At 52.8% G+C, this 24,875-nt stretch overlaps 1 protein-coding gene across 3 annotated transcripts in view; it reads right to left on the reverse strand.

The window, feature by feature from the left end:
* The window catches only part of LOC104374214 (protein CEPU-1), a 342,497-nt gene that overhangs the window by 15,601 nt on the left and 302,021 nt on the right, over positions 1 to 24,875 (reverse strand). For all 3 annotated transcript variants that reach the window (XM_086626802.1, XM_086626803.1, XM_086626801.1), the window contains one exon: positions 10,109 to 10,234. In XM_086626802.1, coding sequence (XP_086482928.1) covers positions 10,109 to 10,234 — 126 coding nt within the window. The remainder of the gene's footprint in view (positions 1 to 10,108; positions 10,235 to 24,875) is intronic.

Genomic DNA, 24,875 nt, shown 5'->3' on the forward strand with positions numbered 1-24,875 from the left:
CCTTCCCTCCTCTTCCCCTGGGACCTCCCAGAGCCATCCAAATCGCAGCAGGGTGAAGCTCGCTGTCTCCTCTCCATCATCTTTAGCCCGTCTTTATTTTTTCAGACACGCTATTTTCCAGCCCAGTGGCCTTGCTCTGTCCCTTGTGTTTTATGGCACTGATGTCTCCATTTCTGGGAGGATCATTCGTGATATTGTGGCTTATTGAGAGAATCCAGGGAAATGCAGGGACGGTAGAGATGGATGGGTGGGGTATGGGGGACTGGCGAGGGGAGATGGGGAGTGGAGAGCTATGCCAAGAATTGCAGGGATGGGTGATGCTGGTCTCTTTGGGCACTGGGAGGGACTGGGAACAGGGAGACTAGAGAACGGGCTGAGCTTCATTGCTTGAGCCCATCGTCCTGTCTCCAGGCCTCCCATGAAGGTATCAGCCCTGCTATGGGTGCTGGGACGGCAGCGAGAGGCATTGCTCTGCCAGGGAAAAGCCATTTTGAATAACAGCAGCATATCACAGGAAGGGGAAAAACCCATGGGCTACGGCATTGCTCTGGCTTTAAATTATACTGTAGGAGGATAAAAATAAAAGAGAGGAAGACAGAGAGAGAGACCAGCAGGAAAAAGAATTGCCATTGTTTTACCAAGCAGATGGGAAAGTTCAGGGGATCAGAAAAAGACTATTATTATCTTGACTCGACCGAGAGAAGATGGGAAAGAAAGAGGCATTTTTTTAACCCTGCAGTGAGGAATGCTGTGGCAGAAGTCATTTCAGCAAAGAGTCGGAAGGAAATGGTGCCATCGGCTCTGGGCAGCGCCTGAGCTATACCCATGGCCTGGGCACACCACTGGGATTTGGCTTTTTGTCCCTTTCCCCCTGGCAGCGACGCCGCATCATGCACCGCTATCGCCAGGACGGGGATGGGTAACTGGGGCACGCATCCCTTGCTGCTATGTGCCAGCTATGCTGCCAGATGTGCCCGCTGCCCGTGGCGCTGCAGCTGTGGGCACCCCTCTGTGGCACTGCCTGCCCAGCCTCGTGCCAGGACCACTACCCAAACTCCTGCTGCCCTGCCCAAGAGCGACCGCTCGATTTGCTACCTACAACTAAAAAATACGCTAAATACACAACAAATCTCCCGCTTTTCTTGCTGGCCACGTAACCACGAGCAGAACATGCTATTTTTTAACCCTCAGTTCATGTGACAAGCCCTTTTTCTGTGTGTGCAACGGTGCCTGCAGCTCCAGGGCTATTCACTGCTGTTCTTTAGCTTGGTACGGGGCTCCAGTTCGCGAGCACGTTTCAGCTCCTTGCCCATAAAAGCACAGCCGTGTTCCTCAGCCTCGCCAGAGACAAGGAAAGTCTCTTTCTACCCTGGCTCAGGCGAGGGGAAGGGCACAGCCCCAAAGCCTGTGCCACCAGCCGAGCACAGACACCAACAACTGAGTCACAAACTGGAGCAGACACTGGTGCAACATCTTCCCTGCCAAGTATCAAGGTCAGGGGACAGGGAAAAGAGGAAGCGGAGCACTGGTCTGCTCCGTTGGAGCATCCTTCACCCATCATATTCCTATTTGCAGCCAGTCTCTTTGTCACTCTCTAACTTTTCTCCCTTTCCCTCCAGCATATTTTGCACTGTTTCTTTCTCTCCTCCCTCTTTCCCTCGTCCTCTCTCTGCCATGTGGTCCTTCCCTCGGTCCCCAGACCTCGCCTCGTCACCTTTCCTTCTCTGCACCCCCACCTCTCCCAGGACACGGACAGGAGCTGCCAACCTGCCCTGCCTAATCCTGTGGCTACTGACTCCTCGGGCACTTAATATTCACGACAGAGAGAAACATTTCACGGCGAATTGGACGCACATTCAACTGGAAATGGAAATTTTATGACTCTTCTCACTCTGCGCTGCAGATTACACCAGCTGAGAAAACATGGAAGCAAATGAACAACCTGTGAACTGTAAAGTATATTAATAATGAAATCACAGCCCGGGAAATGAAGGCTTTATTCTGTTTATATTCTGCTCCATTAATAGAGAGCGCTTGCGCTAGCTCCACCCCATTAGCCGGCAATCTGCGCAGGGGAAGAGCATGAGAACGGCAGGGGAACGGCAGCAGGGACAAAAACCCCTTTCCCACCGGGGCAGATTTCCCAAGGGCAGGAGTTTGGCTCAAATTATTGCCCACCGGTGCGGGCAGGTGAATGCGGATGATGTCTTTGGCCTTGGTGCCCTGCCCCACACAAGCTTGGTGAGTGGAGTGAGTGGAGCACACGTTACAAGGGAAGGAAGGGAGCAAATGGCGATGTCAGGAAAAAGAAAGACATGGATTTTGGAGGAAATCAGCTCCAACACCACCAGAAGCCCCCCAGCAAGGTGCTGGCGCCAGGAAAACCATCCACGTGCAGCTCTGCCATGCTTCCTCACTGCTCATTCCCATCACCCGTCTGCTGGGGTTTGAGCATCTCCACCACCTCCTCCCGCGCATCTTTCCCACCCCTCATCACAATGTCTCGTCCTTCCAGGGATCCTGGTACCCAACTCATGCACCAGCAGCCCCGAGCCACGTTGATGGCTGCAGGAGAGCAGTGGCAGACGGAGTCGGGCTAGCAGGGCTTGGGCATATCAACATTTGGGTGCTGTTCCCCCAGTCCTTAGCTCAGCAGACCTGGGCCACATGCTCAGTCGGGCTCTCTCCTCCCCGAAAACAACTGCGGCGGCTTATGCAAAGCACATCACGGGAGCTAAAACAAGCCGGAGTTGAGTTTTCTATAGCTGAAGCGACCCGGTGTTGACAGAATGGGGACGCGTTTCCACAGCTCAGATTTTTATAATAATACCTCGGGGGAGTCTCTGGCAAAGTTTGGCCCAAATATAATTAGTTTGCACAGCTATTAGGAGCTGATAAAAGGTTTTAATTTGTGTGGAGATCTCTCGAATCTCAGACACTCCTGTCCCTTGCTCTTCCCCACGCCAGCCGAATGAAAGGCGAGTCCCAGGCAGGGAGCGGGCTGCCGACACAAAGCCACACGTTTCCTGGGGAAGGAGGGAGCCACGCTCACCGCTAAAGAAAAGACAGAAGATCCGGCGAGCTGACACCGTCGATGTGTTGGGTTTTATCCACCTCATCCCATAACTGACATATCCCCTTCTTCCCACAGTCAGCTGAGGCACTGCTGGGGATGGAGAAAGGATGCGGGTGCCAGTGCTAATGCCGATGGCGTGAAAATCGCCGTCTCGGCACAAAGCCGGAGCGCGGGACGCGAGGGCGGGGGGCGGCGAGGTTATCCCAGCAATGGGAATGAAGAGAGAGACATGCAGGGCTGACAAAATTGTCATGCAAATGGGTCAGCTCGGGAGCAAGAAAAACAAATCTCTGATATTCTTATTAATATCGCTTTGTAGCGGGGTGCCAGCTCCCTCACGCCGGGCATGGCAGCAGCACCCATCGGAGCCTTTTGCAAGACCACAGCGGGTCTCCCCTTTGCTGGAAAGGTGGTCAGGGACTGATGGGATGAGCCAAAGGATAAAACTTTGGGATGCGGGCAGAGCTGCCTGCTTTTGCCCCCCAGCAGGACGGCAACTGGCAGCACCGCTGCTCCACGAGAGCGACCAGCCCACCCGCTTCCCCGGGCTGCGATAAGGAGCTGAGCACGCTCTGCCTCTGGCAAGGAGGGAAAGCGTGACATTGCAGAGCTATGTTTAGGGAATACACTGAAGCTGAGAGGTTTTTTCCCCCCCCCCCTCCTTTTCTTAAGGGAAAGACATTGCCTCATTTGTAGCTGGTAGGGGTCTTGTTATTTTTGTACCAAGACGCATATTTTACAGGCGGTTTTGCCAAATATGCAAACAAATCAGCTCAGAGAGTTCACTTCCATCACGCAGGGAATCAAAAATATTACTTTTGTATATGTACACGCACAAGTACATGATCTCCCATTGCTTCGAAAGAGCAGGAGGAACCAAGGCATGACAGTGGTGGGGAAATGCCACAGGAGTTACCCACAGTTAATCACCTAGTGCCTGGCACGCTGACCGTGTTCAAGTCGCTCCTTGAGCAAAGCAAACCCTGCAGCCCGTGATGCAACGCTGCCAGATCCTGGCTCCTCCGTGCCCAGTCCAGGCTCCTGCTGAGCCAGATCCTGCTCCCATGGGAGCCGATGGAGAAGCCAATGCCACTCAAGGGGCTAAACAGTCACCCTGCTCTCGGCAGGACCCCTTTGCCGGTGGTGGCACACACGCACGTGCTCTGCAAGCAACCCCTGGCAATGCCAGCTTCTCCTTCACCACGACCATGCCCAAAACTAGCCTCCATCTCAAAATCCTGCTTCTCCAAGAGCACTGCAACCTATTTATTCGCACCCCACACGGTCCAAAGGGAGCCAGGCCACCGGTGACCCTTTTCCCAGCCGATCTGTCCGGCGCGCGCTGATTAAGCGCGCATCAAAACCGGTGGCAGATTTACAGGTTAACGGTGATTTAGTGGAGTGCACCGCAGCCAAATTAATACCGGCTATAATGTAGTTTACCTCATTAAACAATGCACACCAAGATTCTGTCTGTTGTAAAACAATTGGTCTCTGAAGCCTAGTGTTCATCTTCCAGGGTTACTGGGAGATAATAAATGGATAATATTCCGGCGATAATGGTAATGGAGTCACGGCTCAGAGCTAATATTATGGCAAAGCAGTAATTATTTCAACAGTAAACAAGGGGACGGTTGAGCTGCCGACAGGATTGGAGCCGGTTGAAATGCTTCAGTTAATTTAGCTGGAGCCCAGGCCTGCAACTGCCTCCTGGAAGGAGGATGAGGTTCTCGGCCACCAAATGAGTCGGACAAGCGTCCACGAGACACTCAGCCACTACGAGACTGGAAGGACGCACGCAACAAGGTGAGGTGGGACATCACGTATGGCACGGTGGCCAACCCAACCCAACGCTGCAGCTCAGGGCTGGCTCTGTGCTCCATCGTACAGCCATGGTGGGAGGACTCACTTCCCCTCTTTGAGACACCACTTACGTTGGTTCACACAACATCTACCTCAATCTTTCTTCCTTAAGAGGGGCTCAAACTCCTCATTCCTGCAAGGCACTACAAGCTTTACTTGGCTCTTTGGCATGTGGTCAGCCCCAGGCAATGCAGACAAACCTTTCCTATCACCTAAACACTGAGCAGAGGTGAGGCAGGTACTTGTCCTCATCCAAACCCCCCTGAAACCCTTAAGAGACAGTGCAAAGACATGAGACCCAGGATGGACACAGAAGCAGCTTTACACAACCCATCTGCTCACTCCAAGAGATATTTCCCTGTTACAAGGACCAGCAGAGAGCATGGCTCTCCAGTCTTCAGTTAATTAGGTGACTTGAGGCAGGGTTAAAGGGAGTGATCTCACGGGACGCTGAGCTGATCACTGCGAGGGAGAAGGCAGCACAGAAGCAAGCAGAGATTTGCCCACCCAAGTGGGTCCCCACCTCTCTGTGCTCCAGACCTGACATCCAACCTACAAATAAGCCCCATCGCTTGTCCAGAAAGGATCCTGGAAAGATGAGGGACCACAAGCAATGTGCTTAATAGACAAAACTCTGGGCCAGGGACAAGCAACTCTTCAAGCTGGATTTTTTTTTGCAGTCATTTGTCCTCTTGTTTTAAGCCCCGCCAAGAGCCAGAGAGGATCAATATATCCAAATATACCGGACTTCTCCCAGAGCCCCTTCGCTGGTTTGCTGCTGATGTATAGACAGATGATCTCATGAGACCTCTGTCACGTTAGGCCACCGTGTCTCATCTATCCTAAGAGCATATATGAGCTGTGATTACTACCGTGTCTGAGCGCCTCACGTCTTGAATGCATTTATCCTCCCACCGGTCCTGCGAGACAAGGGACTGCTATTGTACCTCTTGCAGGGAGGAAGCAGAGGGCCACGGGGGTTAAACGGGCTGATCGCTGAGGACATTCGGGCCACAGCAACATCGGGATCCTCCCAGCATCTCCCCTGTCTTGTGCCTCTGCCTTGCAAAGTGCCCAGGCACCACCTACTCCACAAATCGCAGCGCGGACTCAGCTCAGGACTTCGGCTCCGTGTGGGATCTAGCTTTCAGCGCCGAGTCTAATCCTGAGATTAATGAGGGATTCCTGCTATAAAGACCTCTCGATCAGACCTCTTACGAGTAAATACACCATCAAGCCAAACTGTAATGTTTTCCTACTCTGGCAGCCGCTGTCTTAAGCCTTACACCAGAATCCATCATACTACTGCAATAATCAAACAGCAATTAGACAAACCCATGGCAGAAAACTCCATCAAAGGTTGTTAAGGATGACGACTTGGATGCAGCCTCTGGCTCAGGACGTTGCGCATGGCAGACCAGTGCCGGCCAGGCAAATGCACCAGTGCGCACACCTAGTTTGTACACCCTTTCCTCACGCCCTTCTCCCCATCACGGCAGGATGACCACGTTTGCCGTCTGACCACAGAGCCCTCGTTACCATTACTGCTAAGCCGTGCCTGCTCCTCCTGGGACAGAGGCTGCCAAGCCCTCATCCTTCCTGGGAGAGTCCTGGCTGCAGCTTGCTTCAATTCCTCAGCACATTTCCCAAGCTTAAGGGGGTGCATGACGAATCTCATGTCTGCAGCACGGATAAGCATCCCCCGGTTAGCTCAACACGGTGCTGCGGGCTCTGCTAGCGAGCAGCTCCGCGCGCTTCGGCATCGCCCTGTGCCTGGCAGCTTGGGACACCGCACTTCTTCCTAGCCAAGAAATTCCATCCAAGAGATGCAAACCGGCCCAACGGCATGGCAATCGCCATGACAACATCAGAGTCACCCCCAAAAATAAATAAAGAGCCCAGTAACTATGGAAACACCTGAGTGACCAAAACCACACTATTAACTAGAAGACCGCTCCGCAGCTTACAGACGGCATCGGCAGCGTGAGGCTGGGGACTGTGTTACATCCGAAGCCTTCGAAACAAAGAGATGCTCAGCACCTACGGGTGCAAAGACAAACACGTGTGGGCACACACAATGCTGCCTTTCAGATCCCAGTGTTCAAGGCCCCTGCACAACCTACACCTTCTCAGGAAAGATGATGCTGCTGCCTTCATGCTAGATGTTGTATCCTGACCATGGTTATCCATTCCTTCTCTCCCTCTTCATCCTCCTCCCTCCCTTCACCCTGCTGAGGACACCTCTCCAGACTGCTGTCCTAATGGTCTTGGCATCTTGGTCTGGGTGAGGCAGAGGGACAGAACATGTGCTCCAGTCTGTCTTGGTTGGACTGGCTACTGGTTCACAAAACCCTTCTCCTGAACCAGCATCCTTGCTTTTGGCAGGAGGATGAGGATGGGCACAGGTAGGACCAGCCACCATGCAATTCCCTGGCAGGAAACTCTCTTGCTCAGGTTCACTCAGCTCTTGAGTTATACAGCAAAACCACTCTTCTCCTCCTGGTTGCGGGGGACTCTTCCAGCTCCCAAACCAAACAGAGCCTCAAAATCAGGCTCCCATAATGTGGCAACAACTGCAGACATGAAAATTCAGCAGAGCTTACCAGACCAAGCTGCTAAACGCATATTGCACCGGACCAGAGCAATGCACAGGAGAGAAAACAGCCGAGCGGCCAAGGGAGCTGGGAGCAGCTGGAAAAGGGTCTCGAGTAACATCAGTCCCTGGGGAGCCAGGCTGCTCTTGGTGTAAATCCTCTGAAGGTCCCGACCGCACGCTCCCCCGGTGAGCAAACACTCTTATTTGCTCCATTTCCCACCAAGAGCCACGCAGTAGGCTTACAGCTGCCAAGAAAATAATACAGCCCGTGAAGTGCCTTAGCGCAGAGGAGCACTCACCGGCGTTAAGCACGGGCACCGGCTCCTCCAGCTACCGGTCTGTCCGTGCCTGGCACAGACAGCGCTATCAAAGCCTCTCCCCAGTGACACCAGTGCGAGCCGCTTACCCATCCGCTATGTAAACCCTTAAATTATGCACCAGCTTTCCCCGAACCAACTCTCCCCGGTCCCTTTTCTCCACCACTCCAAGCGAGACGGAGGAAGGCGGCGTGAAGGAACAGGAGGCAGCTTGCTCAAGAATACCCCTGGGGATGAGCGGCGAGGCAAACCTACAACCGAGAGAGGGGCTGGCAGCTCGCTTTGGGTCCCCGCTCGCTCCTGGCTCTCCAAATTAGAGCATATCCTACCAGGGAAAGGGTTACCGTCTCAGCATCTGCTACAGCACCTCCGTGCACCTGCCCTGGCTCTTGTTTCAGTCCCTGCGGTTCCCATCCTATGTGCCCCGAATGCAAAATGGAGAAGTAGAGGTGCTCCTTGGTGGAGAAAACCAGAGGAGCTGCCTACGGGGACGGGCAGCCACCGAGGTTGTCTCGGGCCACCTCTGGGCTCAGCACCCTCCATCAGCAGGAGGCCAGACTCCAGTAAATCTCTGTGATCGTTTGTTCCCTTTGAGTTTTGAAAGCAGAACGCCTAATCATGGGCAAAATCAGGTAAGAGCTGCTGCTGCTGCAAATTACACAGCGCCACAGGTAATTTCTGATTAGCTCACTCTTCCTCTCCTGATGCATCCTCAGTTTCCATAGCAGCTAAGTCCTAAGTAAAATGGAAACATCTGGTTCAAGCGCAGGTAAAGATTCCCCGGAGAAAGAAACATGCTGGATGGCAGCAAACACAGAAAACAGCCCTCGTGAAAGAGAGAGGTGGGGTAAGCCAGGAGCCTGGTCACGAGAGGGTGGGTGGCATGGTGGGGAGAGGGCAGCGAGGGGCACAGGAGTGGGAGAGGAGGGTCCTGGGGGAGCGGGAGGGGATGCAGGGAAAGCAAGATGCATGTGAAAAACAGGTGGTGAGGAGGCTGAGCGCGACGAAAACACACTGTCGGGGCAGACAAGGGGAAGAGGAGAAAGAAGAAAAGGCTTCAAGGTGGGAGCACACGGACTGCCTCAACCATAAATGCTGCCTGATGGTGACAGATACAGTGACAGCGACTTCGATGCCATCGAGAGGTGCTCGGGGCCAGGGAGGAGCGCACGGATGCGTGCCCTGCATTTCATCATCCATCCACGCACAGACTCCGACCGAAGGCCACTATCTCGGAGGCACGACCACCTAAGGTGGATAAGCCAACATGTACACCAGGGTGTAATGGTTTTTACACAGGCTCCTGTCAAGGGAAGGGGCTGAGATGCCGCCGACTCAGCTCGCTCTCCACCTGGGCTATGGAGAGTGATGGATCTGGCCGAGCAGTTTGCTACAGCGCAGACAAATAGCAAAAAAATCAATGGAGCTGCACTGAGACACCGCACCCATCGTCAGGCAGCTGAACAGAGAGAGCAGACATGGCACCATCCATCACTGCCGCCGCTGCATCGTCTCCTTCCGCCGCCGGACAGCCCGGCTGGGGCGTCCCCGAGGAGAGCTTGAGGCAGATGTCTGGGACAACAGCTCAAACTGGTAAAACCCCAGGGAAAAAATGCCTGAGGGTGAACACAACCACTTAGATGGGAGATGTAGCCAGCAGAGGATCAGAGCCAGGAAGTGCCCCTTGGCCCGATGGCTCATCTCACCCTCAGAGCCCCTAGACCTCACCCCCAGCTCACCGGGGAGAACGGGTCAGCAAAATGGAAAACAAATGGCAAAAACCAGCTGGGAAAGGGTTTTGAAATAATATGCTCCCGAACAGGCGTGTAAGGGAATTTGCTTCCCAGCAGTCCCACCCACGCAGTTCTGCTCAGGTTTTGCTTACCAATTAACAAGGCCACCAATTAATGCTTCATGTGTTTTCCTGCTCGTTTGCACTATTTACAGTCCTTCTTTGAAGCAACGTGCAAGAATTCCCTGAAAACTTTTCAAAATAGGGCCGGACAGGCACATTCCATCCCTAAGCACAACCACCCAACCTGGTACCTACTGCCAGTCCTCCACCAGCAAAGTCCAGAGCTCCTCTCCCAGACCATGGGGATGGCTGGTTCTCCACCAGAGTCATCAACTCCTGCATGAGTCATGTCTTTTTGGAGCACACCACCTTTTTTTTCTTTGCACCTACAAGTTGAACCAGCCGCTCCCAAATGGTACTATGCCCTTCCCGGAATATTTCAAGTAATGTTTGGGTCTTACCTTTGGGCGAGATGTGTCTCCAGGTGATTGTTGGATCTGGCCTGCCCGTGGCTATGCAGGTGAGGCTGACGTTGCCACCCTCATTGATAGAGATGTCAGAAGAGATCTCGGTGATTTCTGGAGACACTGTAATGACACAAAGAGGGAAATGAAAACGCCTGCTGACTCAAATCTCAAAATGTGGGTGAAGGAGGCTGAATTTCTTTCCTCCTTCCATCTCAACAAGCTACGTGGTCGCCCATCAATCCCATCTGACTTGACACAAAAACACAGGGAAAAGAGGGGGGGCGGAGAAGACAGGGTCGAAGTGGGAGGAAATTGTAGCCAGAGGGGATTCAGTCATTTTAGGGAGGCTCAGGGCAGCACCTCCGTGCTGTGCGAGACAGTACTTCTTCCCCACCCCACTTCTCATGCTCATCCTGTCCTCCAGCTGTGACGAACCCTTTCCAGCCAAGCTGCATCCTACTGGGAAAACCGCATCCACCCCCTGCAAACTCCCCCAAAGGCAGCAGTCATTCCTGGTGCAACAAGAGCACCCAAAGCACGCACAAGGCTCGCAGCTCTTTCTGCAGGCTCTTTGTCATCCCCTTGCAACCAGAAAAGCACCCAGAGGAGCTGGGCATGAAGATGACAAGCCTACCGAGGAACTTCTAAGGTCTATCACTGTGCAAAGGAAGGGAAATTCAACCGAATGAAAGCCACGCCGCCGCGTCGGCACTGCCATCATGAACGTTCAGGAGCAGGTCAGATACAAGGGGCCACGACCCAAAGAAGGGACACACATACAGGATGAGGGATGATGAGAAGGGGGACTGGGAAGGGATGAGGAGCAAGCAGGGAGCGCTTGGCCCCCGCTGCTGCACGAGCAGAGTATGTGATGCGTCTGCCAGGGAGGGCTGGGGTTTCCATGAGCTGTAGGAGAAAAACGATCGGCTGCTCTTATCAGCCTGCACCTGCAGAACATAATAAAGACCATCACCTTCCTTGGTTTATTTTTTTTCCAGGCCATTCTCCGGAGCCTCGCAGCGGATTGGCACCCCGCTGCGGCGCTTTGCAGGAGAGTCACAAATCACTTGCAAAGCATCCTGCTCCTTCCACCCTCCCTGGGCGAGCTCTGCTCATCGACCCGCTTGAAGCTGCAGCCCAGACCACTGCAACACCCCTATTCCTGACTCGGACCCCACTCCCGAGCACCCCTTCCCTGTCTCTCCCCACCTCCCACACCTTCCCGGGGCTGCGCCGAGCCGGAATGACTGCAATGGCCTTGCACGCATTGCCTCTGCTGTGCAGGTAAGTAATTTATTGATCCGTAAAGCACTCCAAGACGCTCTGGAAGGGATTATGTCATGCCAGCGCCGTGCAATAAAATAAAAAATGATGGATTTTTTGTGAACATGAGGGTGATTTAGGGTTTGTAGTTGGAAGTGTAGTTAAAGTACATTTTAAGTGGAAATCAAGGTGGGTAATGAATTATTCTCTGTTTTGAAGGGCTTCTGGGAGTTCATTTTTTTGCTGCTCTGGGCACGACGGCTAATCTGCTAATCATGCACCGGAGGACGACTATGGATCAGATGCTCCCAGAACAGTGGCAGCTCTGGGGCAGGACAGCGGAGGGCACGAAGACACCACCAAAAGAAGTATTAATATGCATCAGTGTCATTAAGCCCAGCGTAAGGGGACAGCACACGCCTCCTGGGACCACCCGCTCGCACTGAGCTGGGAGATGCTCTGCCAACAGCCAGGTAGTCCATTGAGAAGATGCAATTAATTACAACGGCGCTACGATTGCCCTGCTGTGTTCCCGGCGAGGCTGCGACTGCCAGCCAGGAAACCCATGTGCGCTTTAAAAAGACCGAGCTTAGGGTCTGGACAACAAAAATAGGCCAGGGAAGTATTACTGTTGCCATTTCGGAGAGGTGGAGAGAGACAAGTGGAGGTGCAGTGAATTGCCTTCCATCAGCTGCGAGGAAGCAATAGCTTCCAGCTGTAAGTCCCAACAAAACTAGAGCAATAGCTATCATCTTCGGCACGATGCTCGCTAAATCACAGAGGAACCTTTCTGATGTTTTCAACTACTGAAGACACGCCAACCCAGTTTAGCTTGTTTTGCAGAGCTCCCTGAGACTTTAAAAAAAAGTAAAATATCAAGTCAGACTTTGCGCCGCGACTCTGGCCCCGCACACACGGGTTTGCACCCGCCTAGGTGAGACACAAAAATCTGTAATCTAATCAACTGACCAGGTTCTAAAGCATAAATTAAAACAAACTAAACTTGGATTTCCCAAAACACAAGCGTTACATCCTCCTCCTCGGCGATCCAGTAGGAGATTTCAACTTGGCTCAGACCAGGCAGGGGAGGAGGGATGATCCTGTTGCTGCTTGGCTGGGCAATGGGAGACTTTGCACCTCTCTCAGAGAAGCACAAAAGCACCTCGAGCCGCTCGTGCACCGCAGAAGAAGCCCACCAAGCCCCAGCGAGCTTGGGACACACTTGGGGAGAGGCAATTTACTGTGGCCCACCTGGGACGAGATGAGGCAGGGAGGGCTGGGAAGTAAACCAGAGTGACAACGTCAGCGAAGTCGTTAGCTAACCCTGAAATTAAATGTGCAGTGGTAGGATTTAACACGACAGTCACTGTATGCTAATTAAACGTTTGAATAATTAACCGCACGAACTCTTTAAAATGCCTTTCTGGAGACAGAACAGGTATGTCGTAAGGCTTTTACCACACTAGGGAGGGAAACCTTAATAAATAAGCGATCACAAGTATATATTTAGTATTATTTAACGGTCACCAGTGCTCCCGTTCCCTCCACGCTAGAACGCTTTCGCCGTCAGTTGGCATTTCTGCAGCGATGGGGCAGAGGAGAAATTTCTTATGCCGAACGCGGGACGCAGATGGAGCTGTGCCCCTATGGGAATGAATAAATAAACAAAGCTAAATAAATGCAGGCTTCCCAGGCGGGAACCCTCTCCTTGCGGGCAGTCCTTTTGTGTTCAGCATCTCTCTTGCTCAGAAGTGATTAAACATGGCAGTGTTGGCCAAGCTGCTCCGGTGACACAGCGCAGATTTCCCCAGAGACAGGCTGGTGTTTTATTGATCTGATGACTTCTTTTTTCCCCCCTGTCCTTGCCACGATGATGGGAAAGGTCTCCGGGCGACTCTCAGTCACTGCAGTCCCTCCGCAGGTGCCCGGGGCATGCCCTCGGTTTGCCCGGACTTGGTGCCCGCTGGCACACGCGGAGTCCCCGGGACAGAAAGCAGCTTGCTTAAATATTTAACCAAACCATATGGCACGTTACACGTTTGAGGGCGTTCAGTCAGGTGATATATGTCTTTACGGATCGGAGCATATGCACATGCCTACACAGATACACTCCCTGGCGCACAGACACCCTGCTGCCACTGGCACTGACTATATCCCCGCTACGCTTTCACCTCCAAACACCCGTCTGGAGCCAGCACAGGTGCAAAAGCTCACGTGTTCCATGCACGTACCCCACAGCAGCTGAACGTGGCACCGATCTTCACATCCCAGGTATGCAGCAGGGCTCCCCCTGCACCTACATCCCCTCCTCGGCTGCCTCTCCATCCCACAGCACCCACTGCAGGCCATGGACCAGGTGACTGAACCCTTCCCTGATTGCTCCACCAGCTGCTTTTTAAAGCTTGACCTGATTTGCATAAACACCCCTGCTCGGGCCCTGCCATCTCCTATCATCCTTACTTCCCCACCCATCTTCCTTCCGTGAAACATCCATCCTGCTTCCCTGTGCTTTCCTCTCCCTGACTCCACCTCCCTGCCGCTGTCTCTGGATATACCCCTCAGCATGGCTGTGCTCCCCGGGCACCCCAAATTTGAGCTTTGCATCAAGCAAGAGGCAAGGAGACCCCTGAGTATTAGAGGAGCATGAACCTGGAGCAATCTCTCCACCAGAGATGGGGAAGACCTCACATGAGCTCACCGAGTTGGGTGCCTGCAAGGACTAACGGCATTTTTTTTGCCTTAACCACCTCCTTTCTATCTAGGTTTGGGAGCCAAGCAAGTAGTGCAGAAACACACGTGTCACCTTTCCAGACCTGCAAATCCTTTCTGGTGTGGGAGTGGGGCAGAGCGGGTGCTCAGCCCAGCAAAGCTCCCTGCACCGCGCAGGAGCCTGTGAGCCAGCGGGCTCTCCCGGTAAGCCCAGCAGCGCCTCGCTTCCCCCTCATAAAACATGCAAACCTCCATCTCCCAGCACGAGCAACATCTGCTCCAGATCAAAGGAAACAACAAAGAACACCTATAAAAGCATCTCGAAGAAAGAAAAAGAGGGAGATCCAGACTTGCGTTCTGCAGGCGATCTGTGATGTGCACCAGCAGCTTCCTGAACATCAGGCTGCCACTGCTCCTGCCTTTAATAACAGCCTCGTACTGCTGTCACCCACAGACTTCCCCGTGTTTTACAGAGCGCTGCTTCCACGGGTCCTGCCTCTGGGACTCGCTGAGCGAGAGCCCCGGGTGCCGCCGCCCCGCTCATGGCAATGCCACCAGTTGGATCGAGCCCACGCTCCCGCGCCAGCAACGGAGGGGTCTGCCAAAGCCACCTGGGACTGGGAGCAAGGCAGGGACCCTGACATCAGGCTCCCCATCCCACTCCTCCGGGTTGAAGCCAGAGCAGTTTCCACTTCTCCGGCAGCAGCCCCTGGGTTGGAAGAAGGAACTGTGCTCTGGCTGCCGCAGTGCCCGGCATCTCCATTGTGCCTTCTCCCTCTTTTGTGCTCAAAACCTTCCTGCCTTTAAAGCAGGCAGAGAGCAAATTGAGAGACCTGCACCTTCAATTCCAGGTGTATTATAATGGGCTTTTAAATCAGTTTGTGCCACTCTAACACAACCATAATTAAGAGAAACGCAGAGGGCTTCACCCTTCCATCACATTGAAGTCGTACTGAAGTCCATGGGGTGTGGGGAAGGGCAAACCCAGCCTTAGATCCTGCTTCCAGCTATGTTGCTCGGCCTCGTAGGCTTGTATACAAACCCTTTAATTACAGGAGCCCATCCTGGCCCCCGGGGTGGACCCCTCTGCCCTGGGTTTGCACAATTACTCCCTTCCCCGCTGGCGTGCCGGGTTCGGCTCGGCTTTGCCGAGGGACCGAGCCCCCTCTGCACAAACCTGGCAGCAGCCAAAGACATGAAGAAAGAAGCCTGGAAACAAAGAGGACATACGTAACGACCTTAATAAGCAATTAATAAATAACTAATGGCAGTTGCTCGTTTTAAAGCAAGGCGTAATGAGATGTGTCATACGGCACCGAGATGTGTCTAAATGATTTCCCAGGTAGATAACGGCTCCTCTTGCAGCAAAGCTCTCCCGAGCTTGGAGGACACAAAATTTTTTACTCCCGTCTCTGCAGCAGGTTATACGGCACGGCATCATCATAACTCAGAGGAGGAGGGAGGAAACAAGACGTTTCCAATCATTCATTAGTAAAGTATTTGTGAACGCGGGTATAATTCACCGCGTAAGCAGCAGGGTTTCTGCAGACAAACTTTATAGCTAAGTGCCAAAAGGGAGCCCAATCTGATTCCACTTACGACAGCATAAATCAGCGATACTCCTACTGCAGTCAACAAGGGATACGGCAGAACAAACATGGCACGAAAGGAGAGTCGAGTCTCCAGCACAAGGACTTTCTTCTGACTTTCGGATGGGTCCAGGCCACCAACCAGGATCCTGATTGCCACCACCCTAAGGAGCTGAGGTGCTGCCTGGCTAGATTTGGTCCTCTGCTTTCGAGGCTCTGAAGGCATCTACACCTTTTTTCCTATCACAAAAAAAGCAGAAACACCTGACACCAAGCCCCACACCTCTGGGGAATCAAGCAAGAGTTTGCTTAGCATGGCTATTAATAAGCAGCTTTACAGAGCAGGCAGAATCCATCATTCAGGTTTGGGGGACCTGAGTTCTGCTTTCATGTTACGATGCCCGAAGGAAGGCGTGCCACTGCTCTGGACTTCATTGCCATCTCTAAGATGAGTCTAATGATGATGAATGAAAAGAGAAAAAAAAAAAAAAAAAGACAGAAAAGTAAAGTTTTTGCATTGTTATCTGTGAAGAAATGCAGCCGAACGAGGTTCAGCTCCCCGTCTAGAGAGATCTCATTTTCAGCTCCACGCACACTGCACGGAGCACGGATCTCGTTTCCAGTCTTTGCACCCTGAGCCACCTGGGATTCCTGCCCCCACAAGTCAAGCAACGCCTCATAAAAGGCAGAAAATTGAAAGATCTCAAAGCCTTAAGACACCTGCATCATCTTTCCAGCATTATTGACACCTCTCCTCAAAGCACGACAGCCACTCTCATAGCTACCTCCACGGTGACCATCAAACTGACAGTGACTCCGTCTCACCCTGCTCGGGGATGCAGGGTCCCTGGTTCTGCCCCTTTCATCCCGCCAAGAGCTGGTGAAGGCTCCATCAGACCCCCTGGGAAAAGTCCTCGCATGGAGACGAGCCGCAGCGTGTCGAGGGTGCCCGAGAAAGTTTGAACACGACTTCTTGCTAATACAAAGCTTGTCAAACCCATCACCTAGAAATGCTGAATGTCTTTATTAGATTCCTTTATCTCCCCCCGAGATCGGAGGGACACGATGAGATGATTCTCAGCGGAGATGTCATCATCCAGAAACTAATTAAAGGCTGCGCGGGAAGTCGGGCCACGCACACTCTGGAGAACAAAACGCATTAGCAACCCGAGTTGAGAAAAATATTACAAGTGAACTTCAGATCAGAAAGGGTGAGCTAGGGATTTGACAATAGCTCTCTTCTCCCTGTCTTTCCTTCCACTCATCCTCACACTCCCTCGTCCTCGATAGCTGTCCCTCAGCAGAAGCAAAGCTGGCCAGGATCTCGGGGCTGCCTGGGACCAGCCCCTGCACTGCCACCTCCTGAGGGATGCGGGACAACACGGGATCTTCATGGGGTCACACTCTGGGAGAAAATCATGATTTGTGAAATTTCCTTTTTTTTTTGATGTTAGAAAAGCCTCCTTGCTGCGGGTCAATAAGCTGCAGAGAGGAATGCCTTGATGCCTGCACTGCTCCCTGCTCCAGAAAAGTCCTGGGCAAAACACTCCGTCTCCTTCCGTCTCATCTCTCATCTCAACGCAACAACAAGCATTTCTCTTCCTTGTAAGCTTATTAAAAAGACAACAGCATATAAGACAACAAGATACCCAGAGCCTATGGTCGCAGGAACTGTAGGTTCTGTAGGTTAAGGCCAGGTTGGATGAGGCTTTGAACAACTTGGTCTACTGGAAGGTGTTCCTGCCCATGGCAGGGGGGTTGGAACTAGATGATCTTTGAGGTCCCTTCCAACCCAAATCATTCTGTCATTCTATATGACATTCCTGCCTGGGAACAGTCCTACTAGCCACAGCCGATGTATAGGTAGGACTCAGGTAAACTGAGATGCATGGATCTACCTTAGGGCATGCACCTCGAGCAGGCGTTCCTGCAAACAGCACTTCCCAGTCAACCTGGAGTCTCCCGTACCAACGAGCAGCAAGGACCATACTGCTCATCTGGTCCATCAGCACATGCTGTCCTGCTAAACTGATCAAAACCTCAGCTCCTCTCCCCCAAACCAGCCAGAGGGCACGCGGCCATGCCCCACACTGACAGTGCAAGTCCTGCTCTGCACCCTGCTCCTGGAGAGCGGGGTGGTCTCCCTGTGCCCCCCCAGCTCCCATCACGCAGAGGGCTGAGCACGCCGGACCGGCCCTGCGCCACTCCGCTCGTCGAAAGGGACCCGGCGGGAACAAAAGGAGCTCGAACATCCTTTCGGAAGATAAATCAGATGCTCTAATGCAGCCCGCATCTCCAATGAATATAGGGCAGGTGTCTCTGAAGTGAAGCATTAGTTAAAACGATGCTCTTTAAATTACATTTCGGCTATTTCAGGCAGACAGGTTGTGTGTGGGTTGGGTTGGGTTTTTTTTTTATGATCTATCTAGAGGCTTAAAAAGACACAGAGAGAAATAAATCTCCCTTCCATTAAAAACACACTATGCTCTTGCATATTTGTTCTTATCTCCGCGCTCTCGCGCTCCCTCTCCCCCGACTCGAGCACAAAGTAAGTGTTTATGATTACACTTTCCCCGCTGACACTAATCTAATTCGAGGAGCGGCGCAGCCCGTGCCCGGGGACAGCGTGGCGGCTCGCCCGCCCTTGCAGGAGGATGAGCAGCGCTTCCCGAAACGCTGCAACGGGCACCGGGCGCCTGTTTCAAAAACCGTCGAGATTCGTGGCGTTAATGTGGAACCGAGTGAAAGCCCCAAGTTTTGATTGAATTGCAACAGAAGTCTATTTGTATCTCCTGGGTCTATCCGTGTCCCTTTCACCTCTAATTATCCAACTACTTACATCCCTCCTCCCCTCCCAAGCTCCCCTATGGCATCTTTGACACCTTCAGACCCCACTTCACTGGGTTCTGTACCAAGAAGACACAAAAATACAGCCTTTGCCCCATGGGACTCTCGATGAACACGTGAAAAAGCAGAATGCAGATGGATGCAGGTGGCATCCTCAGCCCTCCTGGATATCACCGCTTGCAAATTGCCTTAAGGCACCGCAACGGCACGGAGCTCAGGGGAGGCAGGCAATGGGGAGCAAGAGGCGGATGTGTGGAGAGTTGCTCTCGTTGGTTGGATGCAAACAATCTCTAATGACACAGGTGCTGTTGCCATCACCACTTGGTCCCCAAACAGCCCTTTTCCTCCCGTCCTTCCTGAGTGCTCTGCACACTGAGCTCCAGCCCTTCCATGGGCTGCCTCATGCTCCAGCCAGAGCCTCTACTTCTGCTTGGGCTTCTTCCCATGATCGCCTTTGATTGGTGAAAAATTAATGGATCATCAGGCTGGTGAGGGCACAGCAGGATACCCATGTACGCAGAGGGGCAGTTAAAATTTCATTACCAAATTTCAACCCAAACAGGCAACGTTTGACAGAGTTAAAAAAGCAAAGGGAAAGGAGGGAGCGACACTGCCGCAAGGCAGGGATATCAGCGTGCCCGGAGCACGCAGGGGCTCTTCTGCTTTTCCATGAGGACTGCTCCTTCGTTTCCCATTTCTCCTAAACGAAGCCCTCAAGCCTTCTTCTTGGCCACCCTTGAGCCTTCTCCTCTGTCACCATCATGCCTCCGAGAACACCAGAAAAGCCGCAGGGACTTATCTCCCCCTAGAGCATCCTTTAATTTCCCTATTTGTCTTGCTAAGGGCCAGCCTCGTCAACGGCACCGTCTATTCCCCATGTGCTCCTGCTTTTCATGGAAGGACTATTTTTACCCCTTCCTTGCTATGCCTCCTTCTCCCATTTAATCGTTTTGGAGGCTCTTTATCCAGAGTTTCCTTTCCTTTCTTGCCTCTTTCCCTTTCATTTCTAAAACCTGCGGTTCTTCAATTCAAAATCACTACTGTTTTTAACTTGGCTCGAGCCTCTTTAATTAAGTTACTTTCCATTATTTTTTATCTAGTCCATTTGTCTACATCCCCCGCACCCTCCCTCATTCTTCCTTTCCTCCCCAAGGCAGGCTGGGTATGAAATCTTACATTTCCATTTGGCTAACAATCACTTTGAATTTTTAAATGCTATTAAATTGGATCACACCGGTCACTGGACTGGAGTTGTCGAGCTGTGATATTTACTCGTGCCAGTCAAAGGGAAATGAAATTGCAGCGGTGCAGGGAGGGGGGAGACGATGGGGGAGCGCAGATTTATTCTGCCCGTGGTACTTGTGAACAGGCACAATCCCTTTGGATTTCCAAGCGAGTTCAAAGGAAACTCTTACGCTCAACCATGAATGTATTGTAATGTCTTTAATAAATCAATTACTTGTTGGCAGGGAAGTGTCGCTGCATCTCCAATCCTTGTAATCACCTCAGCCTTGCTGTGTTTTAAGTGCTGAAAACCCACGGACACAGACGAGGAGCCAGAAGAAGCATCGGTGTAGGGCACACCAGAGAAAGCACTTCTGCTCTGTTTCACCAGCAAAGGCCGAATGATGCAAAGAATAATTTGCATCATGCAAAACCACACCTGCCCAGTGACCCCCAGCACCAGAATAAGCAAATCACAGTGCCGGGGGCATTCTGCTAGCACTGCCCAGGGCTCACCCTTCCCAGGGCAGCTCCCGGGATGCAAAAGCTTGGGAGGGACGACCGTGACGGCTTCACTGAGAAAGGCAACATGTGCCTAACTCCAGGTATTACGCCCGTGGCGATGGGAGCAGCCCTCTGCTCCCGCATGCCTGGGGCCGAGCATCGCCCTCGCAGGCAATTTGCAAAGTAGCATTTTCCTACCGCCCCCAAAGCAGGACAACCTTTTGCTGCACGTTAATTAGGGGGCTGAGTTTTGTGTTCCTGCCTTCAGGAGGGTGCCAGTGTTTGAGTTTTGCTAAAAGAGGCCTTTTCCACTCAAAAATCTGCTAAAAAGAAGGAGAGCAGGATTTGATTACAAAGCAGTCCTGGCCAAATCCAGCCCCTCCTCCTCCCTCTCTGCTGACAATATCCTCCCCTCCACAACAACAATCATCTGAGCACAAACAGACAACGAAGCTTTTCAGAAAGTAATGAACTCCGGTCGAAGCCAAGGCAGGAAGGGTTTAATGTTCAGCTCGGAAAGCTTGGCGAGGCCATCAATTATATAGCCCTGCTGCTGAAGGAGCACAAAAAAAAAATAAATAAAATAAATAAAATAATATTTCAGACAGACTCAGCCAAAAAGAAAAGATAGGGAAGGAAAACACTGCGAGAGAGATTTAATTCCACGAGCAGAGAGAAGTGTTTGCAAAAGAGGAGGAGGATCAAAGGCTGAAGCTCTCGGGCTGGCTGTGAGGAGGAGGGATTACAGGGAGGGTAAACCATGGAGAAGACATCTCTGTTGACTCCTGTCTCGAGGCTGGTCCGAGCAAGGATGGCCCTGGGTACAAACTGGGGAGCCCGTTCACTATGAGGGCTTGGTGATGGGGAGGCTTTGGCAGTGAGGGGGGGTGAACTGAGACCTGCTCATCTCATCTCAGGTAGGACAGCAAGTCAGGACGGGGCCTGCCACTCCACTGCCTCGTCTCAGTCTTACACTAGATGTTACCGAGAGAAAGGAGAAGAATCCAGAGCTGAAATCTTCTGGGCATCGCTACTGCTGGTGTGATGGGACCAGCAACCCAGCCATGGAAAATAAGTGCATGGGTCCACCTAGAGCAACAAGACCTCCCCATCCTTTGCCTGCACCCAGTGGGGCTGTGCTGTACGGCTCTTTCCAAGGATCCGGTCCTGCACTAATGACCAAAGCCACCTCGTTTCTGAGGGATGGGGTAGGGAGGACTCGCTGCTATCCCACCCCACCAGCTTCTCAAGCAGACAACCAGCCGGACCCAGAAAACCCAAACCAGGAACATTTCAAGACTGCACTTCCATGTCTTGTCTGAAGGACCACATTTCCACATCTTTTCCTGAGGTCCTTGCCTTTTTGTTCTCTGCTTCCCACTTTTCCTCCCCTTTTTCCTTTCCTGAATCTCTTTCTCCTCCATTGCGGCACCAGAGCAGAAAGGAAAAGAAGAGTAAAACGAGATCACGACTCTGCCGATGTTTCACTGCAACTCCCCTTTTACAAGCTTCAACTTCTCTTTCAAGACCAAAGCAAAACCAGTGCAGGAAACACCACGTTTTCCCCCTGGTCCTCCCGTTTATCCTCCTGCAGGCTCCGTGACCCTCTCCAGCCCATCCTTAAGCTCATGGATATTTGATGGTGGTTTTCTAGTGCTCGGTGCCCACGGCGGAAGGCAGCAGGGCCGGGCCAGCTCTTCAGCAGCTGTTCCCTTGGCCTCTCCTTTATCTCCAGCATTGTGTTCACATCTGCTTCCCCCTCTGCCTCTTTCCCTGCCGCTGGGAGCCTGGTTTTAAATCACTGCTCAGCTCACCGGCTGCCAGGCGCAGCTTCCATGCCGCCCAGCATGCCCCATTTGGATGGGTATCCAAAAACCATTTGTGAGCGTCCTCCTGCTTTTTTATTTTATTTTTTTTTCCTCCTTTTTTTTCTTTTTTTTTTATCCTCCTGAACCTGCCAGTGCTGCCACACTGCTCTCCCCTCCTCCCTTTTGGCCGCGGAGTTATCTTGGCTCTGGAAACACATTCAGACACCTGGTTGCTGGCAGCGTGGGGCTTTGGCAGCGGCTGGCTGCGTGCAGCTCTTCGATAGGGAAGGGGAGCTGAGCGGGGCCCAGCCGGTGAGGGTCAACGTGACCCACCTTGGCTACCAGGGACGTGCCGGTGGCCGCCGGCACCGCTCCTGCCCAGCTGGTGGTTTTCTCGACCCTGGCACTGGTGGTAATCCCACCACCCGCGTCTCTCCGGCTTTGCCTGGAGTTTCGGCCGAGGCCAGATTCAGGTTTCGCTGGGGATTTGTAGGGTGGAAATGCACAGTTTGTACAGCGTGGCCCAGGAGGTGCGTTTAGGACAAGACATCGCCATCTGCGGCTTGCTGCCCCGGCAGAGAGCACTGCTCCTGACAACGGCAATTTTGGCAGAACAAGGCAGCAAAAACCCTAGAGAGCAAACAGAGCGGGACACGTGGAGCGACGCCGCAATGCCTCTCCACTCAATTCCCCTTTCAGATTGCAATCTCTCCACGCTATCAAAAAAAAGAGAGGGCTACATCCTTCCCCCAGGCAGGAACATACAAACTTTCCCGGAAAATCTGGCTGATGCCTCCTCAACCTCCTTTCACCCATGGTCTGTGCAGGATCACAAGCCAGGATCCCTGTGGATGCCACTTTTGATGGCAAAGGCTGCACCAAACAGACCAAATTTCCTCTGGCAGAGCCCCCGGCTCCTGCTCTCCGACTCCCCAAGCCTTTGCAACAGGCTTTCACTTCTGGACTCGCCTCCGGGGGGACTGGCCGGAAAAATCAGCTCTAAAGGCCAAAAAAGAAGAGCCAGATTAAAGTATCAACTCTGAATTTATGCCTAGGACTTAAGGTTTAATAATGCAACAGAAAATCAATATTTAATAAAGCAAATGATGGAGAAAAACACTGAATGGGAGATGAGCCGCTGCTCATGTTTTCAAACATGGAACTCCCGGAGGAGCCGGTTTGGCAGGATGGATGCAGCACCAGATTGCCGCGAGGAGCTGGCACGCAGGACGCCCCGGGTCCCGCCGATTCCAGCTCTGGTGTCAAGGGGGCTCACAAGTCTTTTATTAAAGGACAAACAAGGAATTGCTGCAGCGGTCAGAGTCCAAATACCCATGGAGAGAGATCAAATGCTAACGCACGAGGGGAGCCGAGCAGCTGCTGCGTGGAACGGGCCCGGATTTGTGCTGGGGCTGGAGGCTGGGCTTGCGGAACGCGGGCAGGCAGGCAGCAGTGCACCCAAATTCGAGTTCTGAATGCACCGAGAAGGGCTGTCAAGGGATGGAGATGTCCTGCCAAGCCAGGGGGGAGCACAGGGGCCCAAAGCAGAGGATAAATCCCTGTTTGCCAAGCAGGAGAAGAGGTGGTGTAGGTAGTTCAGGGGTGCAAGAGAGCAACCAGGGCATCAGAGCCAGCTGGCAGGTGTCATATCCCTGGGTGTGCTGGGCACAGGCAGGACGAGGGATGCGGTAAGGCTGCTGGAGACAGATCTGGCAGCTCCGACTCCCTCCCCTGGAGGCTGGAGAAAACTGCAGCGAGCCCATGTGTGGCACAGCGATGTCACCTGCGCCCTGCGCGAACCACCAGCTACCCCGCAGCCACGCTCGACCAACGCCTACCACCTCCTTCGCGGCATTTGCCAAGATTTGGAGTGAGCACCATTAAACCGAGCTGAACGAGCGTGCCTGAGGAACAGATGCTCCAAGAGGTCTAATCCCACAGTCCCAGCCGGGACCGCACTTGCTCCAGCCATACTGACCTCACTGCTCCTGGCATGAAACACTGATGCCCCACACCGAGTTGCAGAGCATCCCCTGCAATGACCAGCATTGCAACATAATAACTGGCTTTTGCAGCAGTAATCTTCCCTCTCTCCCTACCCCACCACCTTACTAAAGCCTTTCCAGCCCTGATACAAGCTGTGCTGCCAGCTGGGAAAGGGAGGAGTTTTCTCCGTGCCCACCCAGGCGACAGCAGGTGTTGCCTGGGGCGCATGGCTCAGGATGCACAAAGATCCCTACCCCATCTCATGAAGTTTGGAGACTCTGGATAAGTCCTCAAAACAAAGGAGACTCTCACTGGCACAGGTATCAGCTCTCTCCCCGGCAGCAAAAGGTGCTCCGGTAGCCTTGGATGAAGCCCCCTCCTCTCGCACGCGGCGTGGCCGGGTTGCCTGCCCGGCCCTGCAGCACAGCAATAATTTGTAGCTTTTGCCGGGATCCTTCACGATGAAAGATGACATATAAATATAAAACGTTATCGCTCCATAACAGCCACATGCTATAAAACGCCGGGCAGAAGGATCTGGAACTAGACGGAGGCAGTGCTTTAAATCCTTCCCTGCGGAGTTACTGCCGCTAAAACAACAGACTCGCTCCGAAGAGCTCCGGCAACGGAGGGAGAAGAAGAAAGGCCCCGATAAAAGCGCCGGAATTGCAGAATTAGGCAAATAAGGTGACTTTATACCAGCGCGACCTTCCTGTACTGACAGCCCTGGGGTAGCTGTAGTACCGGCGCACCGGCAACATCTCCTCCCATTCATCCCCTGCCGCGGCTTTCGGCGGATGCTCCGTGTTACTATAGTAACAATAAAGCGCC

Source organism: Tauraco erythrolophus, chromosome 26 (assembly GCF_009769465.1).
Source record: "Tauraco erythrolophus isolate bTauEry1 chromosome 26, bTauEry1.pri, whole genome shotgun sequence".
NCBI lineage: Eukaryota > Metazoa > Chordata > Aves > Musophagiformes > Musophagidae > Tauraco > Tauraco erythrolophus.